Here is a 22,167-nt window from a genome sequence, read left to right as displayed (position 1 = left end):
TGTTGTATGATTTCCTGCATCAAAGAAATATGGAAATGGGCTGTATTGCCATGTACACCCGTGTTGAGACCACTGCTTTTTTAAGACCTTGCAGAAATAATCAATCTTTTTTCACATTAATTTTGCAATCGCAAGTTTCTATGTGCTTTAGTGGGATTCTATATGTCATATTAACAAAGTAGTGCATAATGATAAAGTGAAAGGAACAGTATACTTCCAGCTAAGCTGTGGATTTCTGTAGCTCCTCCAGAGTTATTATACCATTTCAGTTTGCAATTATGCAAATTTTTTGATCTGGTCTTTCACATAAAATCCCATTAAAACAGATTAAAGTTTGTGGATGTAACATGAAGAACTGTGGGAACGTTCAAGGGTTGTACAATAACATAAAATGTATAATTTTCAACTCTCTGAGATAAATCATTACATAATGTTTTTTTTATTTATTTTGTTCTGTAAAATTATAAATCCAGGACCTGATCTCTTGAAATGCTTGTCACCCCTGCAACTTAGTGAAGCGTAATGAATGTGACTTCAACACATTTTCATTCTTTTTTTTTTTTCATCTTAGGGTTGCCCTAAGTTTGTTTAAATTCAGGCAAACTACGCTGCAACACCTGCATTTTTAGCCTGCATTTTAATACAGGAGCCTTAAGCTATTAGACGTGTAACGTGTTAACATCAGCTCTGTTGTTTTTGCAAAGCATATATTCACCAGAAACCCTTGACATCCGACGTTCCCTAATGCTATTTGTGCCCTGCTGAGCACTATGCAAGGATCAAGCCAATCATTCAGCCGGTCATTCTGTATGTCTAAGGCCAGCTGACTGTGATATTAGTTTAGCGCTAATGCTATTCAGTGTGAATAGGCTAGTGTCAGCCTGGCTGTCTGATATTACCGTGGGAAGGAGGGGTGGGGAGGTGCAGATGGAGGCCTTTTACTCTGTTCTGAACGGCTTTAATTTGAATCTGCTGAAATGAAACCGCCGAAGCATGAGGGAGTCAGATTGCATTGTGTTATCCATACATTACAGGATGGGACTGCAACAGGAGCCAATGTCTGCAGCACACATCTGTTTGCGCGTAAACCTTTATCGCTGTACAGTATAAGCACCGCTGATTAACCTTCACTGTTTCTCCTCTTTTCTCCCCCGTCTTTTGTCCTCTTTTCCTCGCTTTTATGCTGCTGTCTTACCAAACTCATCTCGCACATCACCCTCTCTCTGCCCATTCATCCGTCCTCTTTCTCTCCTCCGTCAGTGTATCCGACAAATAGCACACCTGCTGCTCCACAGTCAGCCGAGCCTCCAGCAGCCCGCACTGAAGCTAATGGCCGAGAGCGGCGACGAGCAGCTGCTGCAGCTGACTCTGGATCAGATCAACGGCATGAGCGCAGTAAGTGTCGCTGTAAAAATAAATAAATAAATCTGCAGCATCTCGTGTTCAAGTTCAGACTAAGCTGTCTGCGCTGCATAAAGAGTAGTTTTGAATGCATTTTTGATAAGTATTCAATTAATTATGCACTTTGAAAATGGCACTATTTTACAGCTTCACTAAACCCAAGATGGTGTTTCAGATTTTTTTGGTTCCCTCAGCCATCTGTCAGAGCCCAGATGTTTTTGGTTTGTAGCCTTATGAAAATGCAGAAAAATTCCACATGCTGTGTTGAAACGGAGACTGAAACTGACAAAAGAAAATCCCAATTTAGTCGATTAGTTTTTTTGTACACCAATTATATTCTTTTGAAAAATAATCCAAAGGTTCTCCACAGTTAGATGTGAGAATTATATTATGAGCTTAATATAATTTTGGTTTATGCTTGACTGGTTCTTTTTTGAAAACATTTTTCACACCTTGATGAAAAAGTTGGTTGGCCCACACATAGTCATTCTGCAATGATTTGGTCTATTTAATCCACATATTGGGTGCTATTATAAAATCCTGGCTAATTATAGCCACTTGGGAAGCATTTTGTCAGATTTGTTTAATTTAGTGTTGCACCAAAAAAAAAAAAAACTTCCAGGAAAAATCATCGATCATTAAATTCATCTTCCTCCTGCGCATTATAAACACTAAAGTTGTCTTTTTAAATCTCAGAACTGAATAGCCTCACACACACTTCCTCTGTGTCTGAGACAAATTTGCTTTTGAGCTTGTGCTGTCCTCTTCATCAGCATTTTAAAACCCGTTGGTAAAAAGTCATATATCAGCCACATTGCAGTGCCAAAAGCAAGTGAAAAAGGTATAGTGGCTTACAGTCCAGAAATTATGGAATCGATGCTGAGAGGTTCGCTTTGAAAGCACAGTCAATGTTTTTAAATCCAAGATGCATGCTGTTCTTTACTTGAAGGCTGAGCCTTTTGGAAAGTCTTCATACACCACAGTTGTGCATCAGCAAAATAAAATAGATTATTTCTTGCAGAAATAAAGTTGTCGTAAGATTCCAGATGGAACATCCTGAGGAGTCGAACACATGGCCTTTCTGTTCTTTTTTTTTTAAAGCATCCTTGGGATACATTCCAAAAAGATCAGTCTTAACATTTATATAAAGCAGTCTTCTTCCATTTGCCTATGTTTTACATTTTGAGAATCCATGCTCAGATAAGGATGTAATCTTTTAAGAACGTGCTCTCCACAGTTCCTCCAATCAGATAAGCAGTTGTCATAAAGAAGGCCTCTTAGACTCTGTGGACCCTCGCTTTATTCCTACATCAGATAAGAAAAAGCCTCAAAATTAACTGACTAAGTCTGTATTAAATGAAAAGATCAAGCCCCTATTTCGTTAGACCTGCTTTTACCCCGCAGTGACATAAGACAAGAACTGAGCGAGTTTACACACTCCCCATACTACGAGTTTAGTGTGAAAGAAACAATACGAGTTTAGAAAAAAAATCTGGTTTTAAAGTGGGAGTGAGAATAAGGACGGGCGACGGGAAGGAGGTGTTGAGATGGGCATATGTGTAATTAATTAAGTCACACTCATTGTTCTTGTGGAGTCATTATATTGGTTTTCTTTAACCAATAGCAACACAAAGTGAGTGCCTGATTATCATGGACACAGTGGTGTTTGTGTCTGACTTGTGGCACACAGTACTATGAAAAAGTGTGTGTGCCTACATATTTTGTTTATGCTATAATGTCACACTTAAATGTTTCAAATCATTCAACTAATTTTTATAAATGACAAACATCACCTCAGTTAATTGAAACAGCAGTTTTCAAATGCTAGGTTTGGTTAAAATGGAGGGGAGAAAAAAACGCTATCCAAAACTAACTGGATGTGTTTGATAACCTTTCTTCCTTTGTTTTATTAAATTAAGTAATCAGTTCAAAACTACATTATATATTTATACAGGTTATCTTTGTCTGATCATTTTTTAATGATCTGAAACGTGTGACATAAACGCAAAATCAGAACCAATCTGTGAGGAAAGTATTGCTTTCTACCGTCATTGCTTGTGTTTATTCCAGTATTTTCTATACATGGTAGAAAAAATATTTCTCCTTTATAAATAAAGATTTTAAAAAGTATCATAAATGAAGGGTAAGAGCAAATCTAAATGCATCAGGCAGATGTATTTACCTAGTTTGGTGCCAGGTAGCTCATTGTCTAGGATGTAATTACACAGGTTTTCCTGGCAGAAAGAGAGTGTAGGAAACAGCAAATTCTCCATTTGGATAAATGTGCTTATGGCAAAAGAAGTAGTTCGATAAAAGTATGCCAAGCTTGGTTATTCCTAATTTGCGGAAGAAAATGGTAGAAAAGTAATAAAGCTATAGCTGCAGAACCAAACTTTTTTTTTTTTTTTGGCACCTGGACTGACCCTGAGTTTAGGATACGCTGACTTACCGGTTTTGATTCAAATTTAATTCAGAAATGCTTTTATTCCAAAAGGAAATTCAATGTTGCTCTAACTCATATTATTCAAGGTTCTTCAAAGAGTCGCTGTAGATGCTGCTTAATATGGGCAACAAGGTTCTCCTGCTGCAGTCTGTCTTACAGTGAATTTGAAGAACCCTCCATCTGAGATCACGCTGCTTTTCTTAGCAACAATGTAACTGGAGACTTCACATCCGTTGTGGGCAACAAGTGAGGTTGGAATAAAAGCAGTTTCCAAAACAATACTGGTGAAAACTCTTGGTAAATGATATGAATGGAAACTTACTGTCAAGAGTTCAATGACTGGACTGCAGAGTAATATGTCCTGGATAATAATCTAATGCTCACAAGCAATGCTAATCCACCTCCTATCCTTTTCCTGCTACTCTTTAAATTTCTTTTTGCTCATGTAGTCAGAAAGCCTGACAGAACGATGTTTGAGTAGGGGATATAATCCTGTAGCCATGTCTCTGTAAAGCACATTATACTGCATTCTGTATCCTCTTGCTGAGTTTGTGTCAGGGCTCATGTTGCCCATTATGATTGATGGAAATGATGATGTGAACGTCCTCTTCCTCTCTCTGCCTTTGCCTTAGTTTTAGTAGCTGATTTCTAGTGGTCTGCTATTTAGACCCATGAGCAGGGGCAACAGCTCTGATAAGGAGTTTTGGAGTTTTTTAAGTTGTGCGCCTTTCTCTAGTGATTGCTTTGGATAGATAAAACTTTCCTATACAGAGAACTTGCCTGAGTGAAGGCAATTGCTGACTGCAAATAGATATGGAGTGTAACAGTTTCACTATTCAGACTAAAATTGTAAGTTGTATTTCTTGTAATAATCTGCTGTTTTCTTAGGCCTCCTCTCCAAACACTAGCTCCCATTTTTTGTCATCATGTCTGTTTTGAGGCTTAAAACTTTTTTATAGTAGTTAAAGTGACTTGAGTTTCCCCCAGCCATCGCTGTAGTTATGTTTCTAAAGGCCCTAAGGCCTGGAGGATGTACCGACCACTTTTCCACTCTCCTTTTTTTGTTCATCGGCTCTTCATTCAACCGTTCTTCAAATTTTATTTCACCATCTCTCATTTTTATTTTTTCCTTTCCATAGGAAGATATCCCAGCTTAGTGTGTCTATATTGATTCAGTGACTTTAATTAGCTGGGGTTATTCAAAAACATAACCTTTTACGTTTTTATTATAATTTGGATTAAATTGAGTAACAGTATCTGAATGGAAAAGTATCAATGGATTGATTTGAATTTGACAAAATTGTATACTGTGTAACTGGAGATTGCTGAGAATTGTTTGTCTTGTAAAATATCTTTATATGGCAGAGGTTGTAAATCGGTGCTACATAATTAGACTTAACTAAATCGAATGACTCTGGGTTGCTCGTAGCCTTACTGCTAATCAAAAACATTTGTGAGATAAATAATGTGACGATGATAAAAATCTGTTTATGATTTTCCTTGTATTTTCTATTCTTATCTGACTTGTTTACTTCCCCTTTTTTCCTTTTTATTTTGCTGTAATTCAAGCTCACAGGGGAGGACACTACTCTGGGCTGTTTTATCAGATCTACAAATAGCCCCAGCTTGTCAACGGCCACTGTGCAGCAGCCATTAGCAGATCAGTATCTCAGGATCAGACGTGATTGATTTTTGGCTCAGTCTGGTCAGTTAGAAATACAGCAAGAGGCGCTTAACTGTTAATTGACCATTTTTACCTTTCGGTTAGTTCAAGTCTTTTCATTAAGGATTGCTCTTTTACAAAAATTTGCTTCAATTCATCATACCAGTCAGAATCAAAACATGAAGGGTTTCCTAAATGTCAGTCATAATTTATTGTGACGTTAACAAGCCTGAAGTTGTGTCTGGCTGCAGTGCACAATGGATTTATCAACACAGCACTTTATCAACACAGCACTGCACGAAAATCGCATGCGGCTAGGAGTGATTGGCAGCCTTTATCTTCAAGCACATTTTTTTCCTGCCTCTGTTCAGTGTCTGATGTCAGCAGTTACAATTTTCCTCACCATTAATTTTTAGAATACTGATATATTCCTCAGATTATGATTAAATAACATTTTTTATGAAGATTATTTTTTAATTATAATTCAGAAAAGTGGCATGGCATGTGTGTAAATTTTGCTTCAGGTTTACATTAGCTGTGATGGTGCTGTGTAACTGGTAAATAGCTTTGCTCTGCCATGGAAGGGGACAACACAGTATGTGCTCGAGGACTTAGGAAGGGAAGAGAGGAGTGGGATTATGACATGATGTTTTCTAAAGGGAGACAAAGAGGTAGCAGAGCAAGTAATGAGAATTGGAGTGGATTCTTAATGCAGAAAAATGCAGTGTTCTCCTTTATTTCTCTTGTTTGGCAGCAAAAGCTTTCACAGCTTTCAGAGCAGTGTGGCATAGTGTCTTTATTTTCTGCTCTTCCTCCCCCTGCTCATTTTTAGAGATGATGTATAGCTGTGGAGGAGAAAAGTGGAGCTCCTGAAGAGGGAAGCAAGTCTAGCCTAATGGGAAACTAATCTAAAGGTTTGATGAGAGCCATCTTGCTAGTGTGAAGGAGCTAAGGCATTATATAAAACTTAGACGAATGTTCAATTTCCAGTTCCTTTCTTCGTCTACCGTTACATTTAGTTTGGTATTGCTTAAGGTGGCCATTTGTGTATTGTAGTGATGGAGTTTACGATAACAGTAACAGATTCCCCAGCCTTACAGTCTAAAAATAGCCACAGTCTTTCGGGAAAAAAAAAAATAAAAAAATAAAACAAAACCAGACCTGCATTAAAAGGTAATTCTTATGCCACCTTATCTTAGTAAACATAGCTAATCTGATAAATAGAAGACTGAATCAACGAGTCCTCTTATTAGTAAAAGTACTGTTTTGTTCAAACTTTAGTGTGCTGGCAAGAGGTTGTGAAATTTGTTTGCGAATTTAGATGTTTTGATCAGATTTTGAGTTGTTGTCTCTGAACGTTAGATTTTCCTAAAAATGTCACATTGTTCTTTTTTTTTTCTTGACAAATATATTTTCAATTCAAAAGTCAGATTTTACATGAGTCCAAATCAGTGTTTCTCAAACTTTTCCAGGTAGAGGACCACTTAATCCATTTAACTAAAGCTCACGGACCACCTAACTTGAAATTGCCCCGCAATAAGACAATATATAATATACAACCTGAAATGAAGATACTAGACTCTTACAAGAGCAATTTGTTACATTACTAACAATTAACTTGTGTTACAAGAGTAATGTGGACTTTTAATTATTCTCTTGATCTTTTTTTTTTAAAGCTGCTAGTTTTCATTTTCTGGGTATAAATATTCCAGTCGGATATTTTAACAGTGCCTCTGCACTGAATGCATTTAGGATGAAGAGTGAGGCTGCCACTGAAACCTGACACACCACCATGATGACGAAGGCTGCCAGAGTTCAACAATTCCCTCAAATTCAATAGAGAAACTCGGCAGCATGAAGATAAACACATCATTTAATCTATTGCAACAAGAATGCTCCCTGGGCCTACTTATGTTTCCATCACTGACTGGCCTGTTGTGACTTAGGGAACGGTCAATTCACAACTTAATTGCCTCTTCTCCTCCCTTGTCTGCTCCCGTTTTGCTTTTCTCACTTGCTTTTTAATGTGCACCTCATGTGAGACTTTGTTGTCAAGCTAACAAAAAGGTCTGTCCAAAGAACCAGAAAGTCTGTTCTCCTCCTGCTTTCTCAAGTAAAGGCATCAGGCGAGTGCATGCATGTGCTTGGCTGAGTGATTATGTGTTTAATTGCTTGTTTAAATTAGCTTATTTGCAGCTTTGGTCCCATATTGGACCTATTAAGCTAGTTCTGTTTGCTTACGACTCAACGGGTTGATCCCTGAATGTGCATGCTTGTGTTTGTTCAGCTGCGTCACAACCTGCTTATTTTTATTTTTTTGGGGGGCTTTGCAACCTCTTCTTCTGTCACTTTTAATCACGTTTTGCTGTAAGCAAGATGGTGTTTGGTGTTTGGGTGTTTGTGCGTGTGTGTGTGTGTGTGTGTGCGTGTGTGTGCGTGTGTGTGCGTGTGCGTGTGTGTGTGTGTGCACTCTTCAGTTTGATGTACCGCTAAAGCCCAGGGACAGGCAGAGTGAAGGGAAGGGAAGCAGAGCCTGAGGAGGGACAGAAAAGGATGAGAGGAGGAGAAAAGGAGATGGTTGTGTGTTGTCTGGCATTCCAAAGGAGCTTTATGATTTAAATGATAAAAGAAGGTTTGGCCATGCATAATGTATTAAGCATTGTACGTGTTCGGTACTCCCAATTAAGCTCTCAGCTGGATTTAGCTCAAGGAGGTAGAGAGCCAACCAAGACGTACACAGGAAATGAGTGTCGCGCTGAGCGCGAATTGAAAACAGGCATGCAAAATACTGACCAGGCATTTCAGGTCCTATTTAGAGGCTTTTGAAAATAAACAGGAGAGACAACCTTGGCTGTCTGATGAGAAGCGGTGGCTAGAGATGAGAAGCTGAAAACAAGAGCGATCGGGAGGGGGATTGGTCGTCTTATAGCTGTAGTTTGATATGCCCAGTCGTCTTGTCATGCTGATTGTTTGTTCACTCAAAGTGAACGCCGGCTGTGAGTATAAGCAAATTCGCAGGAGTTAGAAGATGCTTCTTGTTTTTCCAACTCTTTGAAGAAGCACGCTGCGTGCTGTTGGAGGCCTTTGAGGAGATTTAGAGGGTCTTTCGACCTGACAAGAACACCTGTGCACCGAACATGTACAGCTCAGGGCAGGTTTTCATGTTCTCAAGGTTGTTGACCCCCTGACAAGGAAAGAAGGGCATGATGGATCTATTCCCTTCTCAATTAGATTTAGTCTCTATTGATTTGTTCATCAGGCGCAGAGCTGAAAAGATTTCTGTGGAAAAACACGAAGAGACCAGAAAACACTCTTCAGATTTTATAGAAGTAGTTTCAAGTTAAAGAGTGATGTGACAGTCATCCTTTAGATATTAGAGCTCAACAGGATGGTGAAGAACAACATTCCTGCTACTAAGGACTCTGTGAATATTGTACGACTGAATCTCACTTTCTGACATTATGAAAGTGACCTGAAAATTTCAAGTCACTAAGGGTTGGGGTTAAAATAGTTATTAATAAAATGTAAAACGCCATTAGGAAGCTAGTTACCAACTGATTCTCTCATTCCTTTTACATAAACCAGAATTACTTCTTAGTCTGGAAATCTCTGAAAAAGTATGGAATTTGATTAAGTTTTTTAAAAATTATATACGTTTGTGTCAACATTTCTTATTCCACACAACATTCTCTATCTCATTTACTAAATGTTGCACCGTTTCTTTTTTCTCCTCCCTTCTTTTTGCCATCCTTTTATTCTTTCTTATTCTCGTCTCCTCTCCCTCCTCGTCCTATGGACTAAGACTTCAGGAAATTGTCTGTAAAAGTGTGCAAACATTGGACGAAAAAAAATTATAATAATTTGTGTCATGCAGTATGTTTTCTAACCGTTTGTTGTCAAGATTGCAGTGATGGGAAATTGCTATTCTTCAAGTTTAACAAGAAAGACGAGCAGCTATTTTAAATGAAATATCGAAGACACAGCTAACTAGACAAGATAATAACGGTAACAAGAAATACTTATAAAAAGAACCTGTTTTTTTGACATTATTTGCTTGGACTAATTGTAACCTTTCAGTTAAAGAGGCCTCAGGAAAAAAACAAAAAACAAATTGGTGTTTGCAGTGCCAGATACCCATGGTACTGCATGGGTATCTGCAAACACAAAGAAAATGTGTTTGCTTATTTTCTGTGAGGAAAAAGCTCAACACAGGATAGGGTCGAGGAGCGAAAGCACATAACCTGAAGCCAACTAAATGTCTAGCTGTAGAGCAAACCTAAATTTAGGCTTGTGGAATTTTTTTAACACACTTCAAATTTTTTATAACTATCCTAATTTATCTCTTCAGTTCAAGTTTTTTTATTTCATTCAATTTTTAAACTTAAAGTTTCAAAATGAACCACACTTAGCCTCACACATTAATGTAACACGCTTTTAAAAAAAAGGGAAAGCTTAATTTGAATCTAAATAATAAATTTCTTCCAATTTTGTCACATGTAGATTTAAATGAGTAACAGACTGTGTTAATGCGCACAAAATGCACGCTAATTGGGACACTTTTCAAAAAAAAGAAAAGTAAAACAGATTTGGATCAGCAAATGAACTCCAACCAGGTGCGGTTTGAGGAATCTTAAGTTGGACAAGGTGTAGAAAATCACACATGTACATGAACTATATGTGCAAAGGTGTGCATAATAGTGGAGACGGCGTTGGTACTGCTGGAGGACATCGCCAACTGTAAGGACTCAGAGGGGGTAGCGCCTGTTCAGAGATCAGACTGATTTGCTGCCAGACGATGACGAGTAGCTTATTCGCCTCTTCAGATAACCCAGAGAAATCATCCTGGAGCTCTGTGTGGAACTGCCCACAGCATTAACACTGTAGAAAACTAAAAGTAGCTGTGCGCTACCGGTTCTTGTTCAATTTCTCATTATGCTGGGATTCTTTGCAAACGAGCGTTTCCGCGGGAATTGGCTGACAGGTCAGGAATGTCACAGTCCTCCCTCAGCCATGGGAGCCATGCCAGCTGTTTGAGACGGCCTCATCTCTGTTGTTCAGATGCATAAGGTTCCCCTACACTGCGGCTGAATAGGCAGAAATTAAATTGCAGTTTGCAGCAAGGAGCCAATTTCCTTGATCGAAGCTGTTGACTCCACTGATGTTGCTATAACTTGAATTAATGCATCTCCTGAAAAGAAACCAAGTCAATTCTGGTCATCTACAACTTATATATGATGGTCTAATGTACCTAACAAATAGTTTACCTGCTTCAACATATGATTCCTTCGTACTGAGGAATAATTGATTTGCCCTACTCACTCCAAAGAACTCGCTCATCAGCTTTTTAAATCATGGCTGAAAACCTATCGGTTCAAACAAGCATTTTCACTTTTATTGATCAACACTTCCCATCAACTCTAGGTTTTCTCTTTTATTTTAAATAATTAAAGATGCTCCACGCTGCTGTTATATTTTTTTCATAGAGTTCTTAGAAATACAATTTGACTAAAATTGGTGCTGGCAGGTTCAAAGCACAGTAGAAACCAAAGATCAGAAATCTGCCAAAAATAATTCTGATCGCTGCATCTCTAATTTACAGTAAACAACCCTGCATCCACAAAATATCACACCGTCCTCTGCATTACCGACACAGGGCATCTCAATTATGTGACTACCTACCCTGATTGCCGACACAGAGGATTATCAGCTCCAGGTCATTTTCAACCTCTCATTCTGCCTCTGTAATTCCACACATGACACCAATAGACGGAACCGCCTGTGAGGCCAGATGCAAAGAGGTGATGTGTGAAAAGGGCACAAGTTCACTTAAAGAAAAAAAAAAGCCATTGTTGTGGAAGGTCGGGTGAAATTAACTGGCCGTCATATTTTTTCGTTTCCGGTGCATTAAAGCCCGAGTGTAAATGGACCACTGGTGTCAGGAAATTGCCACCCTGACTTGAATAAAATCACACAGGGCTTATTTTTTCAAATTATTGTTTGGAGCTACATAATAGCAAAATAATTGCCCAATTAGGCACTTAGTTTGTGCTCTAGTGAATCTTTTCTTAAGTTTGAACAAAGTAAAAGTATGTTAGCTATAGTTTGTTGAAGGTAAATTAAATGTTTTTCATTTACCAAAGAGTTTGTATTCACAATGCTATTTTGCAGGGGTTGAACTGCAGTCTCGTTTAAATGACAAATGTTTTCGAGTAAGTTCATAGTGAATGTTGGCATCACTCCCTCAAATAATTCCACAAATATTTCGACATCAAAGGTAGCAAAAAGTTGACCGAGTTATTCCACAGATAGGAGGCAGTGATCCTAATAACCTAGAAAGAAAAACATTACAGTGCAGCTGAAATGTTAACAAATATAAAAACAAAAAAGACATGTTGTAATAATTCTTGCAACAAAGTGCTGAACGGTTCAAGCTTTTCCGTCACGGAAAAACTGCATCATAATATTCTGACTACAGCCTCCAAGGTGAAATGTTTTTTTTTTTTTTTTTTTTTAACTTCACTGTTGGTTCCTGTATATAGAATTTAGCTGTAGCGTACCGGGGCAAAGCGAGCCTCGTCATTACCCTCAGCAGTCTGATGCTGCATACTTATCCAGGAGGTGAGAATGCTGGATTAACACTCGTGCCTGAAATGTGACAGAGCTTTTCATGCTGCTAGAAGGACACAAAGTTATCTGTGGCGCTCTAATATCAAGATTCCACTCCAGCCCTCCATTTCTCACATGCTTCTTCACATCTATTTTCAGCTCAGCTGTCAATCCAGCTGGCTCTAAGACTCAAATCGGCTGTCTCTCTTGACACCGTCAAACTGTAATAGCCTGGGAGGTATAGGGATGTGTGTGTGTGTGTGTGTGTGTTGGTGAACATACTGTTTGAAGCCCCTACTGGCTTTCTGCTCTGCAGGTCTGTTGAGCTCTTCCATAATAAACAAAAGTAGGAGAAAGACAGAATTTTATTAGTATTTATTTCTCTGCATTGGTCACAGTTTCCCCTGACCAATGCATACTTCCACCCCTCTCTTCCATTCCAAATATTTGTGTTTTGTGCAGCCAATGCTGACTGTATGTGATAATTCTTCTGTGTGCCGGAACTCTAATTTGTTCCCTTCCCAGCCCTGCAGGTGTAATGTCTCAAACACCGGCAGCCCTGGCACCCTCATCTCTCCTCCCTGATGGCTAACGTTGAGTCACCTTACAGTCAGTTACATAAAACAGAAGCTGCAGTGCATCTGGTTTATGTATGGGTCAGCAGCAGGTTCGCTTCATAATTTGGGCCGCCGTCTGCTCAGCTCAGACTGCTTCTTGAATGTTTGCGTGCATGAACGTCACGTTGGCAAAACAGTGAAATGTGTTTGACGGTGTTTTTTTATTATGGTTTTTAATCCTTGAGGTTTGATTTATTGACAGTTGGAAAATTCCATATCTAGGTCTGTAACTACTAAATGTAATTAACGGCAAAGCTTGAAGCTTTAAATCACAAAGTAAGTCGGTCTTTCAACCTGTTTTAGAATGGGGATCACAAGGTGATGAATCATAAAGACAATCATGTCCCAAAATTTGGTGAATTTTGCACTACTTTGAAACTGCTGCCAACTGCAGACAGGTGCATTTATTGACTATTCATAAGCAATAACCCCAACTTCACTTCTTTCAAATAAGTGGATTGTCTTGAAATCTGTTTACGATATTTATATTTTCCTTATTTGTCATTTATAGATTTTTGCATTTTCTGTGCTTGGCATATTAAATGTATTTGTTGCCTTGAGATGTGAAAAATTATGGACATTGATATTTGTTTTTAATGGTCCTGATAAGTTTGGATAATAGGAGATGTAATACAATATATATATATATATATGACGAGGCTCGCTCGTCATATATGTAGCAATACCAAGTGACTACAACATCAGGAAAAAGGAGCATGAGAAATTGGAGAAATACCAGGGCCTCAGGGAGGAACTGGAAAAGACCTGGAAGGTGAAGACCACAGTGGTGCCTGTGGTCATCGAGGCCCTCGGGGCAGTCACCCCCAAACTGGAGCAGTGGCTCAAACAGATCCCAGGAACAACATCAGACATCTCAGTCCAGAAATGTGCAGTTCTAGGCACAGCCAAGATACTGCGCAGAACCCTCAAGCTCCCAGGCCTCTGGTAGAGGACCCGAGCTCAGAGGATGAAACAGACCACCCACGGAGGGTGAGAAGGGAATTTTATATATATATATATATATATATATATATATATATATATATATATATATATATATACCACCCCAAATCCAGCACCCTGAGACTGTACACGAGCCGTAAGGAAGGAGGCAGAGGACTAGTGAGTGTGAGAGCCACTGTCCAGGATGAAACATCCAAGATCCATAAATACATCAAGGACAAAGCCTCAACGGACGATGTGCTCAGCGAATGTCTCAGGCAATGGGGAACAGAAGACAAGGTGCTGGAAGTACCATCATGGGAGGACAAGCCCCTACATGGGATGTACCACCGACAAATAACTGAAGTGGCTGATGTCAGGAAAACCTACCAATGGCTGGAGAAAGCTGGATTCAAGGACAGCACAGAGGCACTCATCCTGGCTGCCCAGGAACAGGCCCTAAACACCAGAGCAATAGAGACTCAGATCTACCACACCAGACAAGACCCAAGGTGTAGGTTGTGCAAGGAGGCCCCTGAGACAGTCCAGCACATAATAGCAGGGTGCAAGATGCTGGCAGGGAAAGCGTACATGGAACGACATAACCAAGTGGTGGGCATAGTGTACAGGAACATCTGTGTAGAATATGGACTGGAAGCCCCGAGATCAAAGTGGGGAACACCCCCAAAAGTGGTGGAGAATGACCGAGCTAAGATCCTGTGGGACTTCCAGATCCAGACAGACAAGATGGTAATGGCGAACCAACCGGACATTGTGGTGGTGGATAAAGAACAGAGGAAAGCCGTTGTGGTGGATGTAGCAATATCAAGTGACTACAACATCAGGAAAAAGGAGCATGAGAAATTGGAGAAATACCAGGGCCTCAGGGAGGAACTGGAAAAGACCTGGAAGGTGAAGACCACAGTGGTGCCTGTGGTCATCGGGGCCCTCGGGGCAGTCACCCCCAAACTGGAGCAGTGGCTCAAACAGATCCCAGGAACAACATCAGACATCTCAGTCCAGAAATGTGCAGTTCTAGGCACAGCCAAGATACTGTGCAGAACCCTCAAACTCCCAGGCCTCTGGTAGAGGACCCGAGCTCAGAGGATGAAACAGACCACCCACGGAGGGTGAGAAGGGAATTTTATATATATATATATATATATATATATATATATATACCACCCCAAATCCAGCACCCTGAGACTGTACACGAGCCGTAAGGAAGGAGGCAGAGGACTAGTGAGTGTGAGAGCCACTGTCCAGGATGAAACATCCAAGATCCATAAATACATCAAGGACAAAGCCTCAACGGACGATGTGCTCAGCGAATGTCTCAGGCAATGGGGAACAGAAGACAAGGTGCTGGAAGTACCATCATGGGAGGACAAGCCCCTACATGGGATGTACCACCGACAAATAACTGAAGTGGCTGATGTCAGGAAAACCTACCAATGGCTGGAGAAAGCTGGATTCAAGGACAGCACAGAGGCTCTCATCCTGGCTGCCCAGGAACAGGCCCTAAACACCAGAGCAATAGAGGCTCAGATCTACCACACCAGACAAGACCCAAGGTGTAGGTTGTGCAAGGAGGCCCCTGAGACAGTCCAGCACATAATAGCAGGGTGCAAGATGCTGGCAGGGAAAGCGTACATGGAACGACATAACCAAGTGGTGGGCATAGTGTACAGGAACATCTGTGCAGAATATGGACTGGAAGCCCCGAGATCAAAGTGGGGAACACCCCCAAAAGTGGTGGAGAATGACCGAGCTAAGATCCTGTGGGACTTCCAGATCCAGACAGACAAGATGGTAATGGCGAACCAACCGGACATTGTGGTGGTGGATAAAGAACAGAGGAAAGCCGTTGTGGTGGATGTAGCAATACCAAGTGACTACAACATCAGGAAAAAGGAGCATGAGAAATTGGAGAAATACCAGGGCCTCAGGGAGGAACTGGAAAAGACCTGGAAGGTGAAGACCACAGTGGTGCCTGTGGTCATCGGGGCCCTCGGGGCAGTCACCCCCAAACTGGAGCAGTGGCTCAAACAGATCCCAGGAACAACATCAGACATCTCAGTCCAGAAATGTGCAGTTCTAGGCACAGCCAAGATACTGTGCAGAACCCTCAAACTCCCAGGCCTCTGGTAGAGGACCCGAGCTCAGAGGATGAAACAGACCACCCACGGAGGGTGAGAAGGGAATTTTTGACATTTTAGAAATAAATAGTCCAGATATGTACCCTTTTTTATCTTTAAATCAGTTTAATGTCATTTCCTTGTAAACTGAAAGCAAAGCAGACTGCTTTTTTAGGAGTTTATAACAGAGGGCAAATATTACAAATCAAATAAGATTTTAAATTGGTTTAATAGTCTTAACAGCAGTTGAAGTTTTTAACAGCTTGAGGCAGAAAGTTGTTTGGGGGTCTGGTGGTCCTGATTTGAGGCTGTGACACAGTTTGCCTGATGGCAGGCAGTTCAGAAAGTTAACGGAGAAGAGATTAAGTCTCTGAAACAGAGGGTAGAGACTAGTGACCCTTTCAGCAGGTCTGCCATATTGTAGCAGATCGACACTCTGTAGAATATTGTGGGGACACTACTATGGAGTAAAGCTTGTTTCAGTTTTATCAGAAAGTTCTGTCTCTGCTACTCTAATCTTTATACATTTTGTAAAAAAAAAATAATTACTTTTCCAGATAATCATAAAAGGTTTTGAAATAGGTCAACATACAGAGCATCTTCATATATGTCTTGTCATATTTGGAGATGGAGGGGGGACTCAGGCAGCAAAATGAAAAAAGGTCTGATCCAAAGTGTGAAAGTCTTTTTTGAAAAGCTTCACTTTGGCTCCTGGACACTTAAAAATGTATGCACCAGCTGCTTTGAGTGCATGCCTTCCCTGCTGCTCTCTGGCTCATCCCTTTTATCTTTATCATAGGTTTCCCACACTGCCACTTCTTTCATGTCTTTCATTCTCTTAATTGTCATTATGTTGAAATGACCTCGTAGTCCATCTCTGTTCCCCCGCCCCAGCTTGTCATGATTCATCCAGTCGTTCCTCTCAACGGAAGGCCCAGAAATTAAATTATTACTCATGCATGACATAAAGAACTATATCTCCATAAGCGTTATCCGTCTTCTCCGTCTTCCCTCGGTCCCAAAGTAACCATGCGCTTTTTGGTCTACTTGAACTGAAAATGCAGACAAACCCTGAATGCTAATGCTCCTTCGTAGGTCTTCTAACACTGCAGCGAAACTTGATCAGTATTTCCACCAGGGCTCTGTCATCATCAATGACAGCAGCTTAATGTTTGTGAAGTCTCTTATGAAATGCTCAGACCCCATCATGCCATCCTTTTAAAACTCTCTTGTGTCTTTTTTTTTTGTTTTTTTTAAACGATGAACCGTCCTCAAAGCGAGAAGTAGCAAAAAAAAAGAAAAAGTGGCTCACACAGATATGAGAGATTTTAGAGGCGAAAGGGTGTGGGGGGTGCAGCGACTCATCCGGCTTCGCTCACCATCTCCACAAAAACAGGATAAGACACGGGGCCAACATTTATAATTGATCTACTTCAGCTCCGAAAATACCTGGACAAGGACTGGCTGTTGTCTCCGCGCACGCGTGTGAAGCTGGGCAAAATGCGAATTCAAGCTTAATAATGGAGAGAGCAAACAGGTGAGAGGTCACAGAGGAGAAGGGCTGACTCACAGTGAGAGGCAGAGAGACGGCCTCTCAACCCTCGGCACTCAGCCTTGATTTTTCATGCCCTGTACAACACTCACTGCAGCATTTAGTGGGTGGAATTTGCATGTAATTGACTGATGTAAGGAGGCAGATGATGTGATTAAAATATTACATAGAGGTCTGTTTGTGTGTTTACAATTATCCTTTTGGGGGCTTATACTTTTCCTCTTGAAAACACAAGTGACTGCAGAGACTGAAGAGAAGTGTGTGTGCATGTGTGTGTGTGTGTGTGAAGGCTCATCCCAGGGGGGGTGGTGGTCAGCGTCAGGGTCAATATAAGATGTGATGTGACACTGTGACCCCATCAGGTTCCATCAAGCGTGGGACAATGTAATCACTCACAACTCTCACATTCTGCTGCTGATGCAGAAATGTTCTCCGTTTCACCAGCAACTTTTTTTTTTCTTTTTTTTTTTTACAGTACCTTCCTGAAGCATCCGTACTGTTGAACTGTATAACATTTTTTTTAATTTTTTAGGTGAAGGTCAAGTGTATTTATGAAACATTTTCAACTACTCACACCAGACAAAGTGTCAGATGATCTAAGAGAACTTTAGAACCCGTACACCGCTCACTGCAGCAGTGGATTTTATGTGACAGACCAACATAATACAGCAGATAACTGTGAAGTGGAAGAACTGTTTTTTCCACAAATAAAAATCTATAAAGTGTGGTGCATATTTATACTCCTTCCATCTAAATAAATATATTTTTTAGAATCACTTTTACTGCAGCTGCAAATCATTTGGGCTCCAGTCAGATTGAATGGAACGTGCCTTGCTTCTGGCCAACAAATACAAGATGGATACAGAATAAGTCCTGATTTTCAATATTATTTATATTTCCCATTGCCCCCATTGTCATGTTTTAAACGTACGAGTCTAAAACTGCTATTTTTCTTATATATGTCCTCAGTTTCACTTTCTAGTTTGATGACCATCTCTTTGTAGGTTTGCAGATGTACCATGTGCATTCTGTTTTCAGATGATGGATTGAATAGTGCTCAGTGAGATGTTTGTTTTACAGCCAAACCTTGCTGTTCTCACAGCTTTTCTCCGTCATCCTCACTGTGTCCCTGGATCTTTCTGATGCTGTTGGTTATTATTGTTCTCCAAGGACATTTTCACATGTAAAGTTCATTTACTGCGGTCCAAATCAATTGTTGAGTTTAACTTGTAAGTTTTTCTGTTGGTTTGGTTTCTTTTCACACAATCAACAGTCATAAGAGAGGCCGAGGCTGGTCTACCAAATGTAAATGCAGGAAGCGGATGTCGTGCCCTTGATTTTGAGAGGACCTCCTAAAAGTATCATTAGGCTTTATGATTTATGGAAAGGCATGCAGCCTTTATTAGTTTGTTTACTCTATCGAATCTATCATTGCGATCCATATCTGGCTCCTGGAAGGCGCTTGGCTCTGATTTGCAGCGTACTTTCTGCAGCTCGGTTGAACTGAGCTCAGATCAGGTTCCTAACCATAAACAAACACCTTTAGAGTTTAAGACCATGCCAAGACCAATTCCTCTAAACGGTCCCAATAGGGTTGTTTTGGGCCACACCGTGTGATTGCTGTGTTTAGTTCTTCACAAACAACCCACAGGACATCTGTATTTATACTAACACTTTTTACTAAGTAGGTAATTTCTGAGCACAATTTGTTGTAGTAGATTAAAGATTGACAGACTGGTATTTGTCTTGGTTTATCACATAAATAAATACCAGTAAGATGCATTAACACTTGACTATATATATTTTTTTAAAATCTATACATTCAACTCCCACAAGTAAAGTAATGGGGGTGAGGGGGGGTGAATGCATCTTTTTAATAAAACTTTGTATCACTTAGCTTTCATCACATGTATGTTTACACTTTGTTCGACCCTGTCTTTTTTTCCCTGCAGGAGACGGCCTCCTCCTGCGACACGGAGCTGCTTTCGTTGCTCCTGGACGCGGGCCTCTTGGTGGGCTGCGTCTCCTCGGCCTTGTACCCCCTGCTCAGCTCCCACATGCTGTCCCACCAGCAGGAGGGAGGCTGGGACGTGGAAAAAGCTGCCGCGGACCTGATGGCGTTGGGCCACGGGCCAGAGGCGGGCTCCCTACTGCTTTCTCACAGAGGAACTCACCGGGCCCAGTTCACCTTCAACTCTGCTTTGTCCGTGCTCAAGAAGTGGCTGTGAGGAAGACGCCACGACGCAGCGGGAGGAAGAGGATGTTTTTGACCACTGAGGTGGACGTAGACAGCGAGTGTAGAAGTACTGGCAAGCCATATATCTGTATTTAGTTCTCTAATTTGGTTGAGGGATCATCAGTAGAAAACCGTTTCAACAGCACGAGAGGCGATTGCTTTAATATTGAAACATTGGTTTAACTAGAAATGCACACAGGAATATCCAGCCCTGTTCTCAGCTGTCATTCAGTCACGACTGAGCGTTCAGGAGGGACTAATCAGAAACCGCACAAGCTCCTCGCATTTCTACGTGTGTAACGTCTCCTATTGTGTGATAAAGTAATTGAGCGGTAGCTGGGAGCGGTGGGTGGATATTAGCCTATTGTTCCATGACAGGTTTGCCTCTTTAACGTCACGCCGTTAAACACCCTGCCTCTGCTCCGTTGTTTTCTCCCTAATAATAACTAATTAATTTCCTCTAAACAAATTAGCCCCACTGCTACCCCACGTTGCGCGTGTGTGTTTTTAGGAATAAACATGTATGTGGGTGTATGACAATGCTGTCAGCATGATTTGTTCCAGCTAAATCAATACAAGATGATTGTGGTTTTCATGCCGTCCCACTTATCAGATCTGAAATAAAGGAAACATGTAATGATAATGAGGCATTGTGTTTTCATTTTGTGCATCTGTTTCTTTGTTGAAAAGAACATTCTGTACACATCTACAGATCATTAGGAGGTCTCAGCTTTGTTGAAGAAAATATCTTTCTTAACCCTTTTCTCGACTCCGCTTTTCTCTCAAACGGAAGGTTATTGCAAAACTGCTACCCTTCCCAAATGAATACGTTCAAAACATTTGCATCATAATTGCAGCAATTTCACATTGTTCTGGGGATAATTACAACCCTCTGACCCAAGCAATGATGATGTATTTATCATGGCCCTTGAATGCTCTTTACATTGTGTGGCACAATTATTTTAAAGCAGTTTGGTGAAGTGTTTACACTGGTCAGCACTTACGATGTGGGGGAAGCGGCCAGGTATTGTTCGCTGGGGAAACTGATTTCGTCCACAGCGTTCAAATCTTTTCTTTTCTCAACATGGATAATTGCTCAAAGGGGACAAAAAAATAATAATTTTTTATGCAAGGCATAAAATTACACCAAAATGTTTAACTTGTCAAATCAGCGGAGGAGTACTTTTTTTTTTTTTTTTAAAGCCTGTTCCTAACGAGCACAGGCTGGTAGCTTCATCCATTGTGTTCGCAAAATGAAAGAATAAACCGCTTAATCAAAGAAAAGCCTTCGCAGTTTGGGAGTGAGGAATATTTTTACATGTTTACGATTTGATTCTTCTTCACTGCCTCTTTGTCTTCAGCATTTCTACTTGAGCTTTACAAATATTTGCCTCCTAATAAATTTCTATTTTGTCACGCCGTTTCAAATGACGCTTACAAAGTGAACACAAAAAAAAATCGCTTTTCAAGTGAAGATTGCTAGTTTTATGTGGAAAAATAATTGCCTCCTAATTTATTGGACCTGATGGCTTTGTATCATCAAGAATTCACTTACAAATGTACAAATGACATCTGATATGAAGACATTGAAAAGCAGAACAAAAAAGGGGCTACAAACTAATTTCCAAGAGTTTGGAGCACAAGCAAACAGTGAGACTTGAAACTTGAAATGATGTTGAAGCGTTCCACCAAAATTACTCCAAGGAAGGGCACGTTGATGACTGAAAGCGCTGCAGTTCCGATTTGAATCAGCTACAGTCAGAGTTCATGTTTCATAGGAAAGTGATTGAACACAGAGGTGCATCCCACATTAACCAAAAAGCATATTGATGATCCCAAAAGCTGGACTTTTCAGAAGGCGTGGGATACAGTACATATGTTGTAAAACAGAGTTTCAGAAAAAACAAGATGGCAGCATGGCCCAACATGGTGGTAGTGGTAGTGTGTGGCGGCCCGGGTCCGCTGTATCGCATCAGCACCGAGAAGACTTGACATAACTGATCTAAATCAATTTGTGACATCAGTTTTGGGAACATTTGGATTATGGGGCTATTACTTTTTCACTTCGGGATGGATTGGTTTGTACAAACGATCATCGTTTGGAAACTTCATTTTGATTATTCAGTGTTATCTCTGTCTAATCTTAACATTTGTTTGACGATCTGGAACATTTAAGTGTGACAAAAAGGAAAACAACACTGAAGCATTCCCTATGTGGGTAAATGCCATCTCACAACACTGAACAAGAAGCTCAAAATGCAGATTATCTCAATTCAAAGTTTTATCGTCTAAACCGTTGATGTCCACCTCCACACCTCAAGTCCCAGTGTCCTGCGTGCTTTAGATGTCTCACTGATTAAAACTGTTATCTTCCCAGCATGTCATCAAACTGTGCACAGACCTACTAATGAGCCATTATGTGCTTCAGGTGTGCTGAAGCACAAAGATCTAAAACGCACGGGAACCGGCTCGTGAGAACTTGCGTCGAACACGATTGGATGTTGTTTGTTGCACACCTCTGTTGATGTCATCCTTTTGACCAATCAGAGCCCTCGCTTGCAACACGTGA

The 22,167-nt window shown here is 40.6% G+C and overlaps 1 protein-coding gene across 1 annotated transcript in view; it reads left to right on the top strand.

The window, feature by feature from the left end:
* The window catches only part of nbas (NBAS subunit of NRZ tethering complex), a 163,972-nt gene extending 143,731 nt beyond the window's left edge, over positions 1 to 20,241 (top strand). The window contains exons 52-53 of the mRNA XM_008398001.2: positions 1,261 to 1,395; positions 19,315 to 20,241. Coding sequence (XP_008396223.2) covers positions 1,261 to 1,395; positions 19,315 to 19,590 — 411 coding nt within the window. The 3' untranslated portion in view covers positions 19,591 to 20,241. The remainder of the gene's footprint in view (positions 1 to 1,260; positions 1,396 to 19,314) is intronic.
* Positions 20,242 to 22,167: the final 1,926 nt, after the last annotated feature.

Source organism: Poecilia reticulata, chromosome 21 (assembly GCF_904066995.2).
Source record: "Poecilia reticulata chromosome 21, P_reticulata-male-v2, whole genome shotgun sequence".
Classification (NCBI taxonomy): Eukaryota; Metazoa; Chordata; class Actinopteri; order Cyprinodontiformes; family Poeciliidae; genus Poecilia; species Poecilia reticulata.
The sequence above is the reverse complement of the archived record's forward strand: the minus strand, read 5'-3'. Positions and strand labels throughout refer to the sequence as shown.